Raw genomic sequence first — 24799 nt, 5'->3', positions numbered from 1 at the left:
AAGAAGTGCTTTTAAAAATACATTATAAAATAGTTAACACTTATCGTTACTGCAACTAAAGTACATATTCAACTATATTACATCATCTCCTAAGGACCTCTAATGCCTTAGTTCAATAGAAAAGAACAGTTCCTAGAAACCCATTTCAAGTAAGAGGGGGAAACACAAACCATAGCAAGCTCTGACCCACTTACTTGAGAAGCAAAGCCCACTGACACCAGTGGTCTGTTGAATGCTAAGCATGTCCTAGGCTGTTAAAGGCTGGGTAATAATATACTTCACAATACTTATAAAATTAAGAGAGATCAAAGGCACAGAGAATGGGTAGAAAATAATTCTAATCCAATGAGTTGAGCTCTTCTATAAGCAAAAAAACGAAGATTTCCACTGAGGTCTTTTAAACATAGCAAATATAGATGCCAAGGAAATACAAAGCAGGATTATACTGACACAGTATTAGAAAGAGAAATCCATATATATATATACACATATATATACACACACACATACATATGTATATTATATAAATATATTAGGCAAGTGAATCAAGAACTGTTCTTAGTCAATTACACAATTGTAAGATGTTAATAATCAACACCTTAATAATCCAAAACTCAGGCCAGCCCCGTGGTCAAGTGGTTCAAGTTCCACATGATCCACTTTGGCGGCCCGGGTTCAAGGGTTCAGATCCTGGGCGTGGACCTACTCCACTCATCAGCCACACTGTGGCGGCGTCCCATATACAAAATAGAGGAAGACTGGCACAGATGTTAGCTCAGGGCTGATCTTCCTCAAGCCAAAAAAAAAAAAAAAGAGGAAGACTGCCAATGGATGTTAGCACAGGGCCGATCTTCCTCAACAGAGGAAAAAAAAAACAATAATCCAAACCTATATTTTTTTCTGTTCTGAATTTTTCAGTACAAAAATAGAGAGAAAGACTAACAGCTGCAAAAGAAAAAGGGACTGTGAAACTCTAAACTGTGTCAGGTTTGCTGGAGGTTTTTGATATTTTGTTTGCTTCAGTTTCCCCTTATTAGAATCCCAGAACTGAAGAGACAGGTAGGACCAGTGCCTCCCCTTGACCAATAAGAATTCCAAACGGGTAGGGGACTTCAGATGACACTGTGAGTCACGAGCAGAACAAAGCCCAGAGCCTAAGTGTCCTGCCTCCCACACAGTGCGTGACGCCTTACAGCACACTGCCTCTCAGTTACAGCTTGGACTTAGCCTTAGGACTGCCTCAGAACGTTTCTGAAATGTATCGCCTTCTCTCTATTGCTCTGCTATATCCCAGCTCAGGCTTCATCATCTCTTGCTTAGACTCGAACAGCAGCCTCCTAACTAGTCTTCCTTCCTACCTTCAGTCTCTTCCCTTCTAAGCCTTCCTCAATACTGTTCGAAGATATCTTCCTAAAATAGAAAAAAAAAAACAGATCACATCCTTCTGCTGCTTTAAAATCCCTGATGGTTCTCCATTTCCAACAACATCAAGTCTAAACTCCTCCATGCACATGAAAGGCCCTTCACAAATGGCCCCATCATAGCTTTTCAGTTTCACCTCCCATCACTTCCTCCATCACACATCTAATAACCCACCAATAACATAACCACCTGGCAAATAAGCAAACCATGCACACTCGAGTCTCTGTGTCCTTCATACACATTGCTGCCTCCACCTAGAATGTTCATCTCCAATATTAGAGAGGGTTCTTGTTTGTTACCACAACCTGTGGTAACAAACTGTTACCTCCTCCTTCCTTGACATTCTTCAAAACTGACTGCTCTCCTACCTGTGTCCCCAAACATGCTGTTGAAAGTCTTTCAGAGCATTTATCACATCATATTATGTTGTTTACATAACTATATCCCCCACAAGTCTCCAAGCTCCTTGTAATCAGAGACAATGTCTTACTCAACATTGCCATCCCAGGACCTGAAACAGAAAGTGATTAATGTTTCACTAAAGAGTGAAGCCTAAATTTCTCAGTAAAATCTATATTAACAGGGCAAGGTAATGGGAAGGGTTTACCATCCCTCAAGGACTACCAAACAATTAAACTATAACTTCCCTCCACCTAAAAGAGGTACTGTAAAATTCAGACTTTCCTCTTCTCTCTGTAATATGTGTAATATATGTTCTGTATATGGGGAAAGTATACCAGATGTCAATCAGTTTCATCATTTTGACTATTACCAACAGGTAAAAAGAATGCAAAAAAAATCCAAGAGAGGCTCTTGACCATAGGAGGGTCTAGCGGATTTTATTAAAGCCTAACAAGAAACTGTATATACTCTGGAAAAGCAATTTTTACAAAATGGGAATAGGGCCAGCCCGGTGGCATAGCGGTTAAGTTTGCCCGTTCCGCCCAAGGTTCGTGAGTTCAGATCCCAAGGGTAGACCGACGCACAGCTTGTCAAGCCATGCTGTGGCGGCGTCCCATATAAAATAGAGGAGGATGGGCATGGATGGTAGCGCAGGGCCAATCTTCTTCAGCAAAAAAGAGGAGGATTGGCAATAGATGTTAGCTCAGGGCTGATCTTCCTTACCAAAAAAAAAAAAAAAAAAAAAGGGAATAAAATAAAGAAAAAGATCAGTTCTGTCTTCAGATAGCCAAAAAAAGAAAAAGTCAAACTTGGAAGTAAACATAGGCACAAAAAAATAACACAAGACCCACATATACACAGATGCTACATAAACACCAGCAAGAGGACAAACAACTTAATGCCCTGGAAAATATTCATGTGCTACAGAAACACAGCAACATTTTCCATTATTACCGTTTTAGCAGTGATAACAGGATTTTCCTCTTATTTCATGTTGATAGGATAAATAGATTTATGCACTACACTCTGTATCTGTCTGAAATAAGCTCTATCTGAAAGGGATTTGTTTTTACTATTACTTCTAGTTATAACCAGTAGCTCCGGAAAACTCAGCATGTGTTTTGACCCAGATAAAGATATGTTTTCATTACAAGATAAGATTTCACATAACAATGTGCAAATAAAGACTTTATCACTGGATTTTTCCAGCTGCCTGTGTGGTTTTGAAGAGGAACGAACAGTACAGATTTCTACAGAGCAAGTGTAAATGGAGCTGTCTGAAAAGAATTCAAACAGGCTGGTGGTCAAGTTAACCAGCAATTCTGACAACTGCCGCGGTCACGGTGAAATGATTTACACCCGCACACCTTGACCAATTGCAGCCCCTTCAACCTGTCCAGCTGCCAAGCTCTTTTCCACCTCAGAGCTTTTGTCAATGCTGTTTTCTTTGCCTGGAACCCTTTCCCTGAACACTTCCCTGGCTCGTTTTCATCTTTCAGATCTCAATTTAAATATCTCTTCCTTAGGATGCATTCTCTGATCATCCTAAGTAGCCTCAAGGCCCCATTATTCTCCACCATTCCAATTTCATTTCCTTCACAGCTCTTATCCCACATAATAATTACACATTTCTTTATCTACTTTTTATTCTCTGCCTTATTCATTAAACTGTAAGTTCCAAATGTCAGGTACTGTGTCCATGTTGTTCATAACTTTATCACCAATGCCCAGTACTCTGGTGATACATAACAGGCATTCAAATGTCAAAGGAATACACTTTAATCCAGTGCTCATTTACCCAAATTAGAAATGGAAATGGGAAAAGATTTACAAATTAAGGAAAACTAGGTTTTATTCTCAGCTGCCATAAAACAACTGGGTGTGACCTTAGGGAGACTGCCAAGGTGTAGTTTCTCCATTTACAAAATGAAGGGTTCAATGAACAATCTCTCATATACATTCTTTCATTTTTAAATCAAGAACCAGTGAGCAAGAGCAAACTAGCAGAGCTAGAGAGATATGCAGAGAAGCTAAATATTTAAATGTTTGAAATAATAACGTCAGTAGAAGACATGAGAAAAATTTTACAATCCTAGAATAAGAACGGTCTAAGCATGATAAGAAGCCCTGAAGTTATAAAGGGAAAAAAATGACAAATGCAGTTACCAAAAAAAAAAAGTTCCATGGGAAAAAAGACACTGTAACAAATTTAAAGGACAAATCAGTTGGGTAAAAATATTTGCAACATATACGACAAAGGGTTAACATTCATACTATATAGAAATACTACAAACCAAGAAGAAAAAGTCAAGTACTCTAAGAAGAATATAGGCAAAAGGATATGATCTAACAAGTCACAAAAAAATAAAAATACCCACTTAACATATGTTCTACCTAATAACTAAAGATATGCAAATTGAAAACGAGATGCTTTTCTCCCTTTGTCTGTCAACCTGATGAATATTTTTAAAATTAGGTAACATACGGTGCTGACAATGGAGAAAAGAAAAGGCTTCAATCACACCCTTTTCATGGTTGTATAAATAGGTAAAATTTTCTGGAAGGAAATATAGCAGTAGCTATCACATTTAAATACTACACCCAAAGACAAACAGGATGTCTTTTTCAGTACTGTTAGAGGGAGAAGGGGACAGAGATGGCTAAGAGAAAGGAAGAAACCAAGCCACGGTAAACAACCTAAATTTCTATCAAGAGGGGACACAGATAAATAAAATGTGGTTCACATTCTTACGATGGAATACTGTGGCCACATTTACAAGATTGCAATGCATCTGTACACAATGAAGGGAAAGCCTTCATCAATACAGTTAAGTGTGGGAGCAAGGTAGAGAACAAACTCTATAGGATGATCTCGTTTTGTTAAAGAAAAAAACTCAATCCATGTATATATAGGTTCATATAAGCACAGAAGGTTTTATATTAAATCATCAATATAAGTTCTAAGAGAAAAGATAGACTTTTTTTTTTTTACTTTTTCTACTTCCGTATTGTTTGAATTTGTACTGCTTTTGTAATTTTAAAAAAAAAAAAAAACAGTACTTAACTACTGTCAGACTAGGCCTCCCACCATAAAAGAAAAATATGTCAAAGAACTGATTTCAGATGTTATTCTACAGGCAGTACAAGACTGTGATCACTGGGAGAAGGGAAACAAATGAGGGGAGCCCCAGGACCACCCCTGCTTTCTGCCAGTAAACACTTTCTGGACCTCGATGCATGAAGGACGCCCAACAGGACATGGAAGTCTCACTGAACTGAGGAGGTCAAGACTGGAGTTTGAGCTGAGCTGACTAGAATTTGCAAGGCAGCATTCCAGAGAGAAGTGAAGCTGAAAAGAAGCTTTAAAAGTCTGCAGAGAGGGGGCCAGCCCAGTGGCGCAAGCGGTTACGTGTGCGCGTTCCGCTGCAGCGGCCCGGGGTTCGCAGGTTCAGATCCCAGGCGCGCACCGACGCACAGCTTGTCGAGCCATGCTGTGGCGGCATCTCATATAAAGTAGAGGAAGATGGGCACGGATGTTAGCTCAGGGCCAGTCTTCCTCAGAAAAAAGAGTTGGATTGGCATCAGATGTGAGCTCAGGGCTGATCTTCCTCACAAAAAAAATAATAAAAATAAAAATAAAAAAAAAGTCTGCAGAGAGGAAGCCTTGGGTCTTTGGCCAAACACAAAGCTGCAGACACACAGAGAGATTCTACAAGGCCAAGGAAAAGATAAGTATCAGGGAAAAACAACCACCAGAGCTTGGAGAGGATTTGGAAATGTTTGATCCACCCAGTCATAGTGGAGAGACTTCACTGAACACTCTGAGCATTAAGAGATCTCAGAAAGGCCTCACCTTAAAGGAGGACTAATCTAACCCTAAAGTAAAAGCTATTTTAAACCGTATCTTACAATCCTTAAAAATTAATAGAATACTGTATGTCAATTATACTTCAACTAAAAAAAAAAAAATAAGCCTTAAAAAATTAAGCTGGGCCAGCCCCGTGGCTTAGCAGTTAAGTGCACGCGCTCCGCTACTGGCGGCCCGGATTCGGATCCCCGGCATGCACCAACACACCACTTCTCCAGCCATGCTGAGGCCTCGTCCCACATACAGCAACTAGAAGGATGTGCAACTATGACATACAACTATCTACTGGGGCTTTAGGGGGAAAAATAAATAAATAAAGTTTAAAAAAAAAAATTAAGCTGATTCACAAAGAAATTAACTTACCCCCAGAACAAAACTCAGTACAACTAGAGAGAAAACCAGTAAGGATATAAAAATTTGAACAGCTCTGACACTTAACTCAATGTAATTCACATTTATAAAACACTATACCCAATAACTGCACCATACCCAAGAATCAAATTCTTTTACATTCTTTTAATTAAATTACTTTAAAAGAATTCTTTTAAAAGAATTTGATTCATGAAGACAGACCATACACTGGGCCATAAATCAAGCCTCGATAAATTTAAAAGGTTAAAATCATGCTGTACATGTTCTTTGACCACAACAGAATTAAATTAGATACCAGTAACAAAAAGATGCTTATATTAGAACAGGCTTAAATGCCCATAGAAAAAAAGAAAAAAGGTTTAAAGTCAATGATCTAAACTTCCATCTTCCATCAAGAAAAATAAGAGCAAATTAAACCTAGTAGGAAATAATAAAGATAAAAGCAAAAATCAAAGAAAACAAACAATAGAAAGAGAAATCAAAATCTGAAGTTTTTTTACTGAAGAATAAATTAATAAAGTGATAAAACTCTGGCCTGACTGATCAAGAGAAAAGAGAGAGAACACAAATTACCAACACCAAGAATCAGAGAGGACATCAGTACGGATCTGACAGACAGTAATAAGGGAATACTGAAGACACAATAATATTATAAACAACTTTAAGCCAATATACTCTACACTTCACAGGAAAATTCCATGAAAAACTAAAACTGAAACAAGAGGAAACTGAAAATTTAAAAGGCTTTGTAATCTATTTTTAAAAATTTAGTTAGGAATTAAAAACCTATTTACAAAGAAAACTCCAAGTTTCACTGATGAATTCTATCAAACATTCAAGGAAGAAATAATTCCAATTCTACACAGACTCTTGAGGAAACAAAAAGGAAAGGAACACTTGGCGACTCATATTTTGAGACCAGCACTACTCCAACACCAAACCAGAAATACATTACCAAAAAAAATCTACAAACCAATATCCTCGTGAACATAGATGCAATAATCTGCTGCCTATGTTATACACAATTATCTGCACAAAGCCCTAATGATGGTTCTACCTTGCTTGTAGAATCAAGTACAACACTGAGTTGCTTACTGCTCAGAGATCAAATTTACAGGCACTTTCTGGATGATCTGGGTAATTGGGAGACCTATGTCCTAACATCTAGTATGTTATCCAGTAAAGAAGATCAAAAAAGAAAAAGTTCTTCTTAAATGTCAACCTAAAAGACTTAAAAACCTATCTTTAAGTGAAGAAAGCATATTATAAAACATTTTACTTTCATGGAACATACCTATAATAGTTAACAGGTACTTACAGAAAAATGTCTGAAAGAACAGATAATAAAATGTTAATAGCACTTATCTCTGGACGGCGTATTTATTTATTTATTTATTTATTTATTTATTTATTTTTTGTGAGGAAGATCAGCCCTGAGCTAACATCCATGCTAATCCTCCTTTTTTAGCTGAGGAAGACCAGCTCTGAGCTAACATCTATTGCCAATCCTCCTCCTTTTTTTCCCCCCAAAGCCCCAGTAGATAGTTGTATGTCATAGTTGCACATCCTTCTAGTTGCTGTATATGGGACACGGCCTCAGCATGGCCGGAGAAGTGGTGCGGCGGTGCGCGCCCGGGATGCGAACCTGGGCCACCAGTAGCAGAGCGTGCGCACTTAACCGCTAAGCCACGGGGCCGGCCCGGTGTATTTATTTTTACTTTCTACTTTTTGCTCATTATTAGTTTCTCAAGTTTTTACTAAGAATGTATATTATTTTTTCAACCACAAAAATTTTTTTTCTCTAAAAATACAGAGGGAAACATAGTTATCAAATAATCTGAGGCTCTTGAATCACAGTTCTAGAATGAAATATCATTTCAAAATCTAGGTGCTTCAAATAGTCGATGCTTCCCAACCTTTTTCATGTCAAGACACACATGGAAAATCATGTTTGTATGGCACCTAAGGGTAAACTGATGAAGCTGCTGGAAACCAGAGGCAACCAGTCTCAGCTTGGGCTGTCATAGGGCCCACTGGGCCACTGAAGGGCTGATGGGATCTCAGCACACCTACCACAGGGAAGCAGCTAGTTAGCATTAGGAAGCTCTAGTTTATAGTATCTCAAAGTCAGAAATAAGAGAAAAATCTGCTGATTAACATAGTACAGCTCTAAAAAAGTCTAATTCCATGTGTTATTTTTAGGTCACCATTCAAGATAGAAAGAGAAGACTGAATTACTATTTATAGCCTGGCAAAAGAGCCAAAACAAGTTTAATCCACATTTAAAACATCCTCAAATGGCATATATTTTATAAAACAATAACTGAAAAATATCAAAGTGGAACCAAATAGCTCCTATTTCAGTTTGCAGACTCTGCAATATGTAGTTTCAAAAATGCATTAACAACAATCTGGCTCCTTTTCTCCAGGTATACACATGACGTATCATTTGGCATATGAGAGTTATTCCCATAAAGATGAGTCAGATAATAAGCAAATGATCATTACCTCACATTATCTGAAATGGAAAGAAGCCATTAATGCAGCATTAAGGTCATAAATTCACACATTCAGAAGCCAACAAAATAAAACATTAGTTCTCAAAGCACTATTATCTCATCTATGCTGCCACATTAACTGTACACACTAAAAACTCTAACAAATATTATACTTTGTGTGAAATACAGAAGGGGTAAGTGTCCCATTTTCATGTTAACTTGTAGATTTCTCAGCTTACTTACTGGTTAAGAGCAGGTGTCTAATGTCAAAGCTCAAAAAGACCCTGTATGTCTGAATCGCTCTAGCATACTGAGCACGCTTCCCAGAAGCCCACTCCAGGCTCTCCAAGCCCTCACCCAATAAAGGGCAACACTGGGAAAACGGTAGTTGAACATCCCCGAATTATTCTTCTGGGAACTTCTTGATCTTTTTCCATTATTTAAGCCAGGTCTGGTCTACTTTAATAAACATTGGTGGGGAAACTATAGAAAGTAAATTCAGAAAATGCTAGAGTCCCAAGCTTTAGAAATTCACAAACACTACTCTTTTCTATTATTCTCAAAAGGACACCAAGCAAACAGGGCTTCTTATCTACTCTTACTGTTCCATTTGTGGTATGTATATACATTTGTGTACACTATGAATAAAAAATATGAATATCATGACAATTATCCATAAATTTATATATAAGTATAATATATACAAAATATTATATATAATAAGTATATATACACTTATGAATTTCTAAAATTAACTTACAGGAAATAGGCAAATATACTTTGTTCACACATTCATTCATAAAAATCATTTTAATAGTTCCCAAGCGCCATTACCCACTCAACAGGGTCAAAAATTGTGTTCCTACTACGTGTCAGACACCATGCTAGGCACTAGGAATAAAAAAAAACTTGAGTAAGACAGGAGCCCTGCCTTCAAAAAAGTTACAATCTAACTGGGAATCAGACAAGCAAACCAACAATTAAAAAGGAAAGTAAATTAGGCCAAGTGTGGTGATACAGGTACAAACAAGTCCTAGGGAAACATTAAGACAGAAACACAAATGATGAAGAGGGCAGGGAAGAAAGGTTTCCCAAAAAAGCTGATGCTTGAACTTAAATATGCAGGACTGATTAATTAAATATAAAGGTGGGAGCTTCCAGGCAAAAGGAATATCTGTACCAAAGCATGAAAAGCACGACGGGGTTGGAAAACTGCAAGCCGCTTTGTAGTAGACAGGACATACGGGAGGGGGCTCCTACAGGACAGACAGGCAGACAGTGAAAGGCTTACGTCCTGAATTAGAGAATATGAACTGTACTCCAAGGTCAGTGGCAAACAATGGAAAGATTACAGGCGGAATAACAGTACTACTACTACTAGTAGTAATAATAATAATAGCTTAATGTTGCCTAAATACTTAGTGTGTATCAGACATTATGCTAAAAGCTTTACACATATTAGCTCATATAATTTTTCCCCAACCCAATCTATAAAATTATGCCCATATTACAGATAATTGAGGCTCAGAGAGGTAAAGTAACTTGTCTAAGGTTACATATCTAGAAAGCAAAGGAGCCAATTTGAAGGGTAACCTGAGAGAATTTTCATTTAAGATTAACCAATTTGGCAAGCAGTGTACAGTGTGAATTAATGAAGGGCATATAGAAGAAAATCTTGTCAAGAGATTGCAAGAAACCAAGAAAAAAACGATAAGAGCCTGAAGTAGGGCTGTGATGGCTGAAGTACAAAAGTTGGAGGCAGGAGCCATTTAAACAGATTCCCAGGATGTAGTGAAGTTAAGTTAAAGATGATGCTTCTCCACTGGATCACTCAGTACAATTCCAATGAATTATTTATTGCTCTCATCCTTGATGGGCTGTAAACCCTTAAATCTAAGTAGCCTATATCTTATTCCTCACTGTACATATAGGGCCTAGGATAGTGCCCGGCACACAGTGGCAGCTTGATAAATACTGGTCAAAGAAAGAAAGAAGGAAAGGAGAGAACAAAGAAGAAGAGAAGACAATATCTAGATTCCTGGCTTGGTACAGATAACGGTACCACTGACCATCCAAGGAACAGAGCAGAAGGAACAGACTAGAACAAGGGGAGATAAGTTTATATAAATATGTAGAAAGTTTTACACTTGCTTTTAAGTTACCATATATATTATGTGTAAAGATAACTCCATGAGAATTCTATTACTACCTTATCCACTAGTATATATGGAATTGTGTAAGAATAATGATTCTGATATACTAATAAAATTAATTATCACCATTTATATGGGAACTCAAAACATTTTTAAAACGTTTGATCTTCAATCTTCTGAACACATCTCAATGGCTGAGAATGAGACGGTAACTAGCCCTAGGCCACTAATGGTGCATTTGACAAGGAGCTTAAGACCACAGGGAGCTAGTAGAATCTTCTGTATTACCATCATTTTGGAGACTTCAAAACTATCGATGCCTCCCTTCTCCTAGCTCTCTTTCACTGTCAATTATTTATTTTACCCTAATGCTGCTTTAAGATAAAACATGTATACCACTTTCTTCCAGTTAAATGAGAAAATGCATGTAAAGCACTAAATACAGTGCCTGGCACACAGTAAGAACACTATAAATGTTTGTCATCATCACAATGACCATAATTATCATCATGATGATTCCTACAACTACTACACTGTTAAACTAACGCAAGGTCAGACAGATGGAACTGCAGGTCCTCTAAATAAAACATAAGAACTAGATGCATTTACCTAACAGCGCCCTCTTAATCATCATCCTCCTGCAAGGCTTCCCCTGCCTTTTCAAACACTGCTCCTGCAGATCGAAACACTCGCCCATCTTCTCATTATTAAGGTTGCTTTCCAAAAGCCACTTTTTCTCAACAATCTCATCTCACATCCCTGGTTAAACTCTCACTGTGCTCTGTATTTTTCCTTCACCAAAATTGTCAAAGTTTGTAATTAGATATTTGAGTGTCTATGTGCCTCATGAGGTTTTTTTGCTCACAATCATACCCCTAGTACCCAGCAAAAGGGTTCATATAGATAAATGATACTTAGTAAATTTTTGCTGAATAGAACAAAGAATCATCAAACCCCAGACTTTTGTTACTAGTCTATATCTGACCAACTCTTGCCTTACACCTAAATATTTTTTTCTGCATTGAATTCAAAATAAAAGACTATAGACACGTGCAAATACTTTATCCCAAAACTGGTTTAGACTTTTTAAAACCAGTTTCAATTTCAAATATCTCCAAAACGCAAAACAAAAATATCTCCTTAAAGCAAAACATTTAAAGCAGTAGGAGAAATCAATTAAGATGTTTTAAAATTATTTTATTAAAGTCATAATAATACTTGTTAATAAATATTTAATATCTATTCTGACTTTTAAGAAATATTGTTAACCACTGCAGATTTGAGATTTTCATTTTTTAAATATTTTGGAAACTCTTACCTTGACATTTCCCAATAATAGATGTAAATTCATCTTTTGCAGACCTGCAAAATGTGTAAAATTAAGACAATAGCTTTACCATAAAAACACTATTGTGTAGTACCATAAAACACCACAAACACTATAGACTAGACAATTTTTCTACACAACATTAAATCATTCCTTCTCTCATAAAGATGGTTTTGTGCCTCAAATAAGACCCTTTCACTGGTGACAATGTTTTCTTCCAATCTTTTTATTTTACCAGAAACAGAGCTACACCAGGAATACAGTGATACAAGCATAGTGAGTTTAAACACGGTCTTTTAATACAATAGAGATGCTTGGCTCCCATCCCCAAAGGTTCCGATTCAGTAAATCTGGGATGAGGCCCAAGCAAATATATTCTTTAAAGCTCCACAGATTGATCCTGGTTAAGAACTACTGGTCTATATCATATTACAAAGTTTAATCACGTAGGTAAAAAAGTCTTGTTTTAATAAATCAAATAGTTTTAATAGGTGACCATATCTATATCAGTGACCTATTTAAAATCTGTGATCTTGAAATATATACCAGCATAGTATAATTATTTTATGTTCAAAAACGAAAATTGGTAAACCACCTGAAAAATAATGTAGTAACAATTATCCAAACCTTTAATGTCCATAGCATCCGATCCAGCAATTCACCTCCTATAAAGTTATCCTTGGGAAATCATTACAGATATATACAGATATCAAGGAAATTAATACAGCCTAATTTATGAAAGAGAAAAATACACCCAGTATAAGGAGATTATTAGATTTTGCTATATGCCCTCAATGAAATAAATCTATATACCCTCAATGAAACATGCAATTACTATCTGTGACATGGAAAGATGTTCACAATGTATTAATTTTCAAGTTATCAAGAAAAAAGGTTTAAAGAGAATGTTCAGTATCATTCTACTACATATATATAAATATATTACATACACACACACACATACTTACAGAGAAAAGTTTCAAAGAACATATACCAACATGTTAAGAGCAGATAAGTCTGGATAGAAGAATATAATTCTATATTCTATATACTATAGGTACTTTGCAGTTCTTCTTTTTTAAATACTTAACTGTATTTTATAATATTTGTAAAATGACTAAGCATTACTTTAAAAACAAATTTTAAAGACTTTAATATTTCTAGCCATTTATTAAAATGTTATATAATGACAAAAGCCAATTATATACACAGAAATAAATTTCTTCAAGAAATTGGAGTGTTTAGACTCCAAATAGAATAGAGCAGAAAAAACATGGTCTTTGAAGTAAAGCTGACCTAAGTTCAGCTCTCTCTGTGTAACCTGGACAAAATATTCAATATGAGTTTCGTTTTCCTTTCAATAAAATAGGATGGGTAATAGCAACTTCAAAACTTAGGGAAAGCATTAAATGAGACATTACGTACAAATTAGCAAGAACTAGACCTAAGTAAATGTTCATTACTTTCATCCTTAATATAATCACAAATAATAGTTGCTCTTTTTGCTGGGGAAGTGGAGGGGAGGGAGATATAAATTTGGTTTTGACAAAACTTTACAGAATTTATTCACTTAAAATTGTTAAGCATATTTGGAAGGGTGCCTTTTTTATAAGAGTCCCTTATTTTAATGCTTTTTGTTGTATTCTGTGCTGGTTTCTAATTAGTTCCCATATTTATAACAGCCATAATCATGAGAAATTATTACTTCACTATTTAGGAAAAAAGGAAACATATTTGTCACTTATAATCTGTAACTACTGCCAAATTACAAATTAAATTAGCAATTCACAACAAGTCATTTTTTATCCATGCGAGCCCCACACACAGCAGGTTAACTATGCCATATTAGAGCAAGTGATCAGAGGCCTTTGCCATTCACTACAAAACAAGGTTGGGGAACAGCAGCCCTAGTACTATCCTGCAAAAGGCAGAGCTGTCTCCTAAAACAAAGTGTGTTTCAGCTTTTCCTTTTTTTCCTCAAAAACCATTTCCTATTTATAACTGCTTCCTAATATCAACTAACGATCCCAGACACCAGAATTATCTTTCATTTTCTAGTCCAATCAACAAATATTTACTGAATACTGGATGCTTCCCCTATTCCACATGCAAACACCCCACTTATTCATCAAACATAAACTAAGCACCTATTATGTTCAAGGAAATATACAGTGCTAGAAAAAAAGGACAGTCCCTGCCTCCAAGGAACACAGTATAATCGGAACTGCAGACTCCAAATGCCATTCACATGGAGTTTTAGGTAAATGGCACACCTTGGAATTGTGCAAAGCAGTGGCCCTAAATATACTGCGGGAAACCCACATACAAGCATATATGGCTAAACAACATGATCAAAAGGTAGTATTGACTTGTGATTAAGAGCATAAACACTGAATCTCAGATGGCTGATTTCAAATCCTTAGGCGAGTTACTGAACCACGTTGTGCCAGCTTCCTCATTTCGAAAACGGAGAAAAACAGCAAAACCTACCTCGCAGGGTTTCAGCAAGGATTAAATGAGTTAACACATGTAAAGCACTTAAAACAGTGCTCATCATTGTTCACATTATCTTCTCATCATTAAGTATAATAATGTGTTCATTAATACAAGAAATAAAGGATTGGCACCTAACCAATGAGGGGAGGGGGAATCCATAGGGAGTGTGTTCCTGAAAGGCTTCCTGGTGGAGCTGACTCTTCACCATATAAGAGTCTTTAGTTATACTAATGTCATAAAGCTTTTGCAGATTACAGACCAGATTAATAAGATCTTGATGAGCATCACTTCTGTTGCCCAAAAATCTCCCCTCACCACCTAATCTCAAATACATGAGTGAATTCCTAAAGAATTGGATATAAGTTTTACAAATATTATTTTACACTCAAAAATCCAGTAGCAAATTCTTTTATAAAAGCAAATAATTTTTCTTTTTATTCTTTTCATCAACATTTTTATTAACAAATTCCAGAAACCCTTAGTCAAACTCTCCTTCATAGGCCTAAATATCAATCCCATCCCCACTTGCACATTCTGACCCTAACACCTAAAATCATTCTATTAATGTTCTCATTTCATGGGAAAAAGATGCAAATTTTGACTATTAACTGCTGTTTATAAAGAAGTCACATCATGAGCACATTTCTCAAAAAGACACATTTCAGTTAACTGCAACAAATAGAATAGGAAGTGCTAGCCCATTTCTATGAAGAATGCAAGTTCAAATATTGTGCCAACTTGATGTTTACTGATGCTGTTAAAACTGAGGGACCTGTCTATTAAAGCCATGCCAAATTAAGCAATGTAGTTTTGAAAGGATGTCATTATTGCCAATCATTTCTGTCCTGATGGTTTTAAGAAGGATCACAAAGCCTCCCCATCTGAAGTCAATGCCCCAATGGGGGCAAACCATCTGTCTACTCCCCAAAAAGCTGAAGGGTCCAGTTCTGTTTAGATAAACGGAAAAAGAAAGAAACTTCACAAACAGAAAGCTAAGACCAGTGTGATAACAACTGAATGCTCATTAATACTATTTTTAGTCAAGAATAATGAAGTGGCAGAAAAAACTTTTGACTGGTATCTAGGCATCTTGAAATTTATGCCTCATTGCTTATTTTTTTAAGAACCAAGAGATTGGCCTTGCCTAGAGAAAGGAGTAGTCTTATAGAGGTATAATATGTTTAGTCTGCTGTTGCTAATTTCCCAAAACATGAACTAGTTTTTCTGAGTTAGCTGCTATTATTGCTATTTCTTTCACAACTGACATATCACTTAAAAATAAACTACACAGAACTACATGGAAATCTTGAGAAATCTTCTAGATGTGTATGTAATACCACTGAATGTCTCAAGAGAAGAGAGAATATCACTGGTCTCAAGTAATATGTAACCTTGGTCTTTTGCAGACCCATATTCCATCTATAACTTTACGTCAACAGAGCAAAGCAGCCCCTACTTTTTTAATATCTTCCTGAGCATCTGCTTAGCTGACTTAGTAGTAACTAGTCAAACAAAAGTGATTTCCAGAGTTCTAGAAGATATGCCTTGTCTTCTGAGAAAGTAAAATTTCTCAGGACACAGCAGAGTGATCTAAGCAAGCAGAACATGCTACTCCGAGAAAGTATCCTTCACTCTTTAATTGGCATAAGTTGGTGTTTGATACCTCACACAATTATGTGAGTTAACAGTAAAATCCCTTTAAATATATCCCCGTTAAAAATCCTTTTTTTTTAATTGTGGTAACATTGGTTTATAACATTGTATAAATTTCAGGTGTACATCATTATACTTCTATTTCTGCACAGATTACATCATGTTCTCATGTTCACCACCCAAATACTAATTACAATCCATCACCACACACATGTGCCTAATTATCCCTTTCAGCCTCCTCCCTCCCCACTTCCCCTCTGGTAACCACCAATCCAATCTCTGTCTCTATGTGTTTCTTTGTTGTTGTCCCCTTTAAAAATCCTAATTCCCATAAATCAAGTAAAATTTTTCTCAAGGGAAATTCTGAATATGAATAATATTAACAATTACCTGATCTCCACACACTGATCTTGAACAGCAGCCAAAAGTTTTCCATTGCTTTCATTGGGGAGAAAGAGATAAAAAAAATTCTATATGAATATTTGAAGCAGTCTTCAACACAGTTGGAATTATTTTAAGAAGTTAGAATCATTTTTAAAATTTTTCACATCTTTAATTATCCAACTTTTGACCTTACAATTACATGAGTACATAGTTACAAACACAGACAAAATGATTCAATACAGTTGAATTAACACCTTTAAACAATACTAATCATGTGTGACAAAGGGAATTTATATACAACAAAAATCAAGAATGCAAGCCTTAAGGACCCCAAAATTAATATCCATAATGAAATTTAAATGCTAATCCATCCTTACCTTGCAAGTACCAAATGCCAGTTTATCTGTTTATTAACCAAGCGAATCAGTCCATCAGGGAGCAAAAAAGGTGCAGGGCTGAAACCACAACACATTACCCAAGTTGAAGTCTAATTATGAAAACCACATATAAGTAGGTAAATATTATTAATAGCATATAGATCTATAGCGAGAGATAGGGCCTTTTTTTCCCATTAGAATATAAAATTTGAATATTGGCAAACCCAAAACCAGAAGTTACTAACTGGATATCTGAAATTTGACCACATACATTTCTCTATTTCCAGAAAAACATGGTGGTATGTTCAAAGGTATAAATTTTATGTCCTTTCTAAGGAAAAGATATTGAGGGTGCCAGTAATATAGCAGAGTGAGCTTACAAGAAACCCTTTCTGCTCTGCACACCTAGAAATTCTGGCTCAACTCTAACAAAACAAATTCTAGTGTACAGCTAACCTCACAAGAAAGAAAGAGAAATCTCCAAGTACAAGAAATGAAAAGAGAACTGCAAGTTAGAATTGGGCACAGGACAAAGGCAGGGATAAGAACTCAAAAGAGGAGTAAACAATCAGGACAGGAAATGAGCTGTGGGCCACAAAAAGGCCAGGGGCTGGAAGTGAGACTCCCGCAAAGGCCAGGACCCCCAAAGACTGTGCTGGCGATGAAAGGACAACTAGACGAACTCACCACGGGCCCAGGGAGACTTTCAGGAATCCCATCTCTGCCTGGAATTCCGGTCTGGGGGATGGGAATGAACTCCTACATGAAAAATCAAAACCCCAAGCCTCTACTATGTGCAAGACAGGAGTGCAATTTCACTTTATTCAAGGGATGCAAGAATGCCCAAGCATATGCTCACAGTAACATCATTTACAAAAGACATGAGGAAACGATCCACTACAAGTGAATCAGCAGATACAACAAATTAGAGCAATGCATGAAGAAACCAAGAAAATAGATAAAAAAGAAGAAAGAAAACAATTTGATTAAAAAAATACACAAAAAAGAAAAAACACATTATGAAAATTAGAAAACACAAACAGGATAAAAAAATATTAGTAATATACATTCAGTATATTTATGCTCATTTTTTAAAACAGAATATTTAACATCATGAGATAGTTACAGAAATTATTATAATAAAGATATGAAACATGCACGTGAATGATACCATCAACATGAGGATGATAATTTCCTCTGGAGGGGAAGGCAGAGGAAAAGGATGGTTGGGCAGGTGCGGGGGAAGCACAAGGGTGGGATGGGGGCACCTTGAGCTGTAACATTTTGCATAAAAAGAGAGGACTATCTGAAGCAAATACGGCAAAATAGCAACAACTGCTTTAATTCAGATGTAGATATAAATCATAACAGGTTTATTATATTATTGTCTATAATCTTCAGTCTGTTTATATTTCATAATTAAAAGAAAAAAACTTTAAAAGCAAAAGCCACTTGAAACCAATATTGGCCTCAAAACCTTTAGGTTTAATTACCACAAACTCAAGAGCCAAAATTTAACTACAATCTTTTTGAAAGTAACATATCATGGGGAAGATCAGATAATCACCTCATGGTGCATTCACAAGCTGTACGCTGATCAATGTGGTCAACTCAGGGAAAGGGACTTCCTAGGAGAAAGATACCTCCTGACGCCTCATCTTAAGGTGCTCACGCATAGGACAAGGCTTGCAGCAGAGGGCGCTCTTGTTGAGTCCTCCTTCTCAATAAATAACAAAAGGCCTGACTGTCAAGCAGTAGCCTAAACAGACATATTTTCTGCCCACCCTATCTTAGGGTGTTCAGAACTAGCAAGCTGCAGCCCAGTGAGCTCAGGAAAAACAACCTTCCTCTTACATTTCCCTCCCCTTGTCTCTCATCTCTCTCAGCTCTAATCTCTCTCTCTCCTCTCTCTCATCTCTCTACTCTATCACACCCCACATCCCTAAAGAAGAAGACAAAATTAAATAAGTAAATTTAATTTACATACACACAGAGTAAAGGCAGAAAAACACTGGAGCTAATCCTGGAGGAGAGCCAAAGGTCTCTTTTATAGAGCTATATTATCTCTGGAATTTTCAGATTAGATATCTTTAAGGAAAAAGCAATTTGTGGTAAATAATTCTATAAAACAATTCCTACACATATATCTAAAAGCAGAATTATATATCCTTTGTCAGAATGATCATTTCTTTGTTCCTTTTAAGGCTGAAAATTAGCACCGTGCCTAAAAACATAATTAACACTCAAAAGAATTAAAAAGTACCCAAAAACTGAAACCTAAAGAATCTTCTCTGATGCACAGCAACTGAATATTGACCACAAGAGCTGATACAACAATAAGAATGAAAGTGTTCTTAAAAAGATACGAAAGCTATAGATCCATCAGGTGGGCATTCAAGATAAGGCTGAGAACACTCATCAGAGAAGGGAGAGGTGTCATGATATAGTCTTAATAATGAGTAAAGGAACAAAAATTACCCTAAGTCTCCTGAGCTACCTTGTCAGGGTATGCCCAATGTCTGAAATGTCTATTTTATAGACGGGGTTCACCTGAATGTCAACATCTATATCACAATCTGGGATTCAATTCTGAAAACTTAAATCACAACTAGGATAATAGTGTTTGTATTTGATGTTCATAATGTTTCTCTGAAGGAGTGATGACTCACCTGTACCAGAAGTATTGGCGTAAAAATAATAAACGATCTGTAATAAAAAGAAATAGCAAAGCCAAATATGAATCAGCTATTCTTTAGGAAGCATTTTCAAATTAGATTTACTGACAGTAAATCTAAAATATACTATAGACTGAGTCATTACAAAACTAAACAAAACATAGAGAATATATCTCCTAAAATAAGAGAATAAACATAACCTAATATACACTACAACTTTTACAAGATCATATGTTTGTTTACATTAAGTCCCAAGTTTGTGTTATTCAAAACTTTGAAGTATTTTCTAACAGTATAAAAAGTAAAAGTGGGGCCGGCCCCGTGGCTTAGCGGTTAAGTGCGCGCGCTCCGCTGCTGGCGGCCCGGGTTCGGATCCCGGGCGCGCACCGACCCACTGCTTCTCCGGCCATGCTGAGGCCGTGTCCCACATACAGCAACTAGAAGGATGTGCAGCTATGATATACAACTATCTACTGGGGCTTTGGGGGAAAAAATAAATAAATAAATAAAATTATAAAAAAAGAATATCCCATTGAGGGATAGACAGAAGCCCTTCCTAAAAAAAAAAAAAAGTAAAAGTGGTTTGAGATGCTAAATTTCACCTAAGAGGCCTTAATAAAACCATGGAGAAGTCATAGTAACCACCCTTTAAAACCAAAGTATTTGTATAAAAATTAAGATACTATTTTACATTATACGGCAAAGATTTAAAAAGTAATAATAATACCTAAAATTGGAAAGCCCGTGGGAAACAAAATCTCTAACACACTACTGATAAATAATGTTTTATACAATCTCACTTAAAATGTATACGTATGTGTGAACATGTGTACACAGTTAGGTGTATACCAATGGAAAAATGTCTGAAGGAGAACAGATTATCTCTGGATAGTAAAATGAGGAATAATTTATTTATTATAATTTGTGGTTATTTATATTCTCTAAATTTTCTAAAACGAATTGTATTACTTGGGTATATTTTCTAAATTTTCAACATTTCAAAGCATTTGTGATAATGAAAATGCAAGTGCTTCTTGTATCAGAATATAAAGTTGAATATGCAAGTGCTTCTTGTATCAGAATATAAAATTATTTTATCTTTATCAAAAGATAAAATTATAGTTAATTTCAAATACTCAACTCCTTTGAAACTGAATCCTCTTTATAAGTAGCTAAAATTCACTGGTATAATAAAGACGGGCTTTGGAGCAGAAACACATGCAGCCAAACTCCAAATGAATGACTTTGGGCAAGTTTCCTCATCTATAAACAGAAACTCATAACAGCACCTACCTTGCTAGTCTGGTAAAGGATAACATGAACTAATATACTTAAAGCCCTCACAACACCAGCTTAAGGCGGCTAGTGCTCAAAACTTTCTCAGATCCTGTGAGTTCTATGTCAATTTTGTCAGAAGTTAAATGAATGCCCTGGTTAATCAAATTTGTAATCTGAACAACTCTGACCGGGTGTATCTGAAATATCATGTAAACCTCTTAAAATGTCCTGTCACTGTCTTTCACCTTCAATGTCCATAGACTCTGAGACTCGCACGGGGTTTGATTTTCTTCACTTCTTCTAGAACACATCCATAATGGTTCAACTCAGGCCATACTTTAGCTCTAAGCTGCATTAAAAATGTGTATGTGTATGTATATATATGTATATGTGTGTATACATATATATACATACACACATGTGTATATGTGTGTATATATACACTCACACTCACATACGTAGATACATATCATATCTATAATTAAGATATATACATATTTATCATGCTCTAAATTAGAAGTCTGAAGAACACATTTTAAAATTCCTAAACTTTCTAAAACAATACAGTTATGAATGAAGTGGAAAATAATTATCTGCTAACTATATCAGTATATGCAGAAAAATAAATAAGCTATACTTACCTTTAATTGCTTTTGTGATGATAAAGGACGCACCATGTTTTCGGTTGCCTCTAGGCTACAATTGGAAACAAAAAACAAAAAAAAACTTTCATATGGGATTTTTCTAGTAATATTTACACAATATGTAAAGTTACATTTCTTTGCTAAAACTCAGAGTACTGGGTACAAGTCACTAGTATTTAAAAAGTACTTATGGATAAAAACAAAACAAGTAGAAGCAGGACTGGGAACAGTGGAAGTAAAAGTGAGCATGGCAGACGTACAGGCATTTGTCAGGAGGACTTTAGAAGGGAGGACGAGGACTGAAGCTGGAAACTGTTTCCAAATCAAAACACCAGTCCAAAGACAAGAGAAGTCAAGAGCAAAGACCATACTGGTTGCCAGTTCAGCACAGTCTACTTAAAACAAGTTTTGCTTGCAGGAAAAGTAATCATACGGATTACTCATCTCACGTCTTGAGGCAAATTTATTGAATATCTGTTGTCTATCCACAGAGAAAATGCTACTAACACACACTGACATATAATTGCTATATTAAATAGTTCCTTAAGTATAGACTAAACATTGTGTAGGCTAAATAATACTAGGCACTACAAATAATGAGTAAGATCTACTAATGTGTTGTTAAGAAAGGAACAATGCACATACAGTAAGTGCAGACAGATATGGCTTAAAAGCACATAAAAGTTATTTCATTCAACAAACAAACTGATCATCCACTTCACGTAAGACCCAGGTTGGTCCTGGGGAGGGATATAAAAATGAATCAGCTGTAGCTGCCCTCAAAGAGCTTGTAGTTCAACACTTGAAATCAATAGAACCAAACAAAACAAAACAAAGTGCTATGAAAATTCAATGTAAGTTGATGCTGTGCTTATTTTTTTAAAAATCAATAATATTAAGCATTCTGAAATATTATTGTAATTAACCAGTGAGTGCTAAGGGGTAGAAATGTATCCTTATCCAGCCAATAGCAGCAGCAACAGCTTTCAAGCTGCATAACCTACAAAATATTCACATTGTTCAAAACAAACAGAAAGTAATACTTGAAAAACAATAATATATGCAGATCTCTGCCAGCCTATAAAATATATTATTCAAGACAAACAGAAACTGCAGTGAGAAGGAGGTTAAAGAAAAACTACAAACAGTATAGGAGAATGAGTAGTTTTTCCAGTAAAGAAACACTCAAGAAAGACGTTGTAAAAAAGAATTCATATGGGCAGGACTCCATGATCTCTAACAAAGGTCCTTTTTGATCTTGCTGCATCCTCTGAGTCTAAAACAGTGACTGGCATATGTTAGGCACTCAATACATCTGTTGAATAAAGGTGGATTCCGGGTTGCTACTCTTCACCTCGTGCCTGGGAGGCCCTCTCTGTGGAACAATTGATAACCTCAAGGTCCACTTCAGGTTACAACCCTTCTCTAGGAGAGAAACCCACCCCGGTCAGTAGCTCGTTACTCTTCACTCCCAAGGCATTTTGCTTACACCGCTATTATAGCGCCTATTACACTAGGTTATGAGAAATGTTCACTGACTTGTCTCCCCTCTAGACTGCAAGAACCACGAGTTATGCACCTCTGTATGCCCAGCGCCTGGCACAGTATCTGACACAGATGGACACACATACACTTATTAAATGCCTGTTTATTGAAATACACAAGAACTGGCGCAATTCAGCCCCAAGTAGGAGTAAAGGTTAGATGCCATGCTCCGCGGCAGCCCGCCAGATGTTGAGACGACTGTAGGGACCTGGAAAATTCTCCCACTGCAGATGACAATCAGCCCTGGCCAGTCCTGTCGGGCGATGGGAAGGGACTACCGAAGAGTCTAAAAATGACGACCTTCTAGTCCAATGCCGTGCCTCCCCTCCAAGTAAAGGGCAGTGAAACAGAACCAGAGTGGGAAGGTACGTGTTCCAGAACCCGGGGTTGCGCCACCCGACCACCGAATTCGCAGCCCAGGAGGAATCTTGGGAACACCCCTTAGGGGACCCAGGCCCCGGCTAGCCCGCCGTGCCGTTACCAGCGTGACCACGCAAGCTGCAGAGCCCCGCTCCCCCGCCCACCCAGCTCCACTCCCCTGCGTGGTTCCCGCTACGAGGCTCTGCCCGGGCAGCATCCGCGCCAAGCTGGCCGCAGCTCTGCAGGGGCCGGGGTCACCTGTACTTCTGTCTCCGGGGGCCACTCGGTGTTGACCAACAAGTCATAGAGAATTGTCTCCTCCTCGCCCTCCGCAGCGCCTGGAATCACAGCCGGCGCTGACTCGGAGGCCGCCATGTTCGCCCGGGACCCAGCCGCTGAGAGAGTGTCACTACGGCATCCCGCAATGGACAAGCTTCCTTAGCCGCGGCCGTTTTTGATTCACTGGAAAGAGGGTGGAGTTAACTGGACGTGGAAAGGAAATGCTAGGTTAACCTTTTTATGAATAGGAAGAACAATGACTACTGCTTGTCTGGGTAACGACTGTCTGTCCCGCTGTACTCCTTGTTAATTAGTCTGCTCGAGATCAGCCAAGTCTGAGCCTCTCTTATCCAGTCGGCTTCTATAAAACAGAAATGGTAAAAGTATTGGTAAATGATAAATGGTAAAAGCATCCCTGAGATGCTGGCGTTCACTTATGTATTCGTTGTCACTTATGTATTGTACACAGAAAGAGTACAAACAGTGGTTTTTTTAAATAAACACCAAAAATTTATGCAATGCAACAGATTAAGCCAATGAAAGGTACCAGAGGAATGGTGCTATAGGAGTTCAGAAAAGGCACGGAAGTCCAGAGGGTCTGAAAGGGCTCCCTGCAGGAAGTGGAGCTTGTCCTGGGTCTTGAACAACAGGTAGAATTTGAATCAAGTGGAGAAGGTTGGGGAGAGCATTTCAAGTGGGGGCAAATGGGCTAAGCAAAGACAGTGACAGAAATATCTAGTTGAAAGAGCAGGCAGCTGGATAGAACCCAAGTAGAGAAAGGGTGTGGGGCAATAAGGTTGAAATGATAGGTTGAGGACCTCCATGGAGGGAGATAAAATGCCAGCCTTGCTTGTTCATTCATTTGTCCATTCATTCATTCAACAACTGCCTCTATGTGGGAAGCCCTGTATATAAGCAGAGCCTATTGTAACCTGATTGAATATACAGTGCACAAGAAATTAGCAGTGTCACATTCAAAAGAAACACAAATACTGAAGCTATCTTACGAGAATTATGTTGCATAATGTCCATCAGGATGCATTAGGCAATGATGCATTTAAAAGCC

The 24799-nt window shown here is 37.1% G+C and overlaps 1 protein-coding gene across 1 annotated transcript in view; it reads right to left on the bottom strand.

Annotated features, from left to right (window-relative positions):
* The window catches only part of NBAS (NBAS subunit of NRZ tethering complex), a 328999-nt gene extending 305153 nt beyond the window's left edge, over positions 1–23846 (bottom strand). The window contains exons 1-6 of the mRNA XM_058551762.1: positions 23713–23846; positions 21547–21601; positions 19622–19658; positions 16953–17030; positions 16582–16629; positions 12034–12077 (exon numbers count right to left, since the gene is read on the bottom strand). Coding sequence (XP_058407745.1) covers positions 12034–12077; positions 16582–16629; positions 16953–17030; positions 19622–19658; positions 21547–21601; positions 23713–23829 — 379 coding nt within the window. The 5' untranslated portion in view covers positions 23830–23846. The remainder of the gene's footprint in view (positions 1–12033; positions 12078–16581; positions 16630–16952; positions 17031–19621; positions 19659–21546; positions 21602–23712) is intronic.
* Between the last annotated feature and the right edge of the window lie 953 nt (positions 23847–24799).

This window comes from Diceros bicornis, chromosome 12 (assembly GCF_020826845.1).
Source record: "Diceros bicornis minor isolate mBicDic1 chromosome 12, mDicBic1.mat.cur, whole genome shotgun sequence".
NCBI classification, from domain to species: Eukaryota; Metazoa; Chordata; class Mammalia; order Perissodactyla; family Rhinocerotidae; genus Diceros; species Diceros bicornis.
This window is presented reverse-complemented; position numbering and strand designations above follow the sequence as displayed.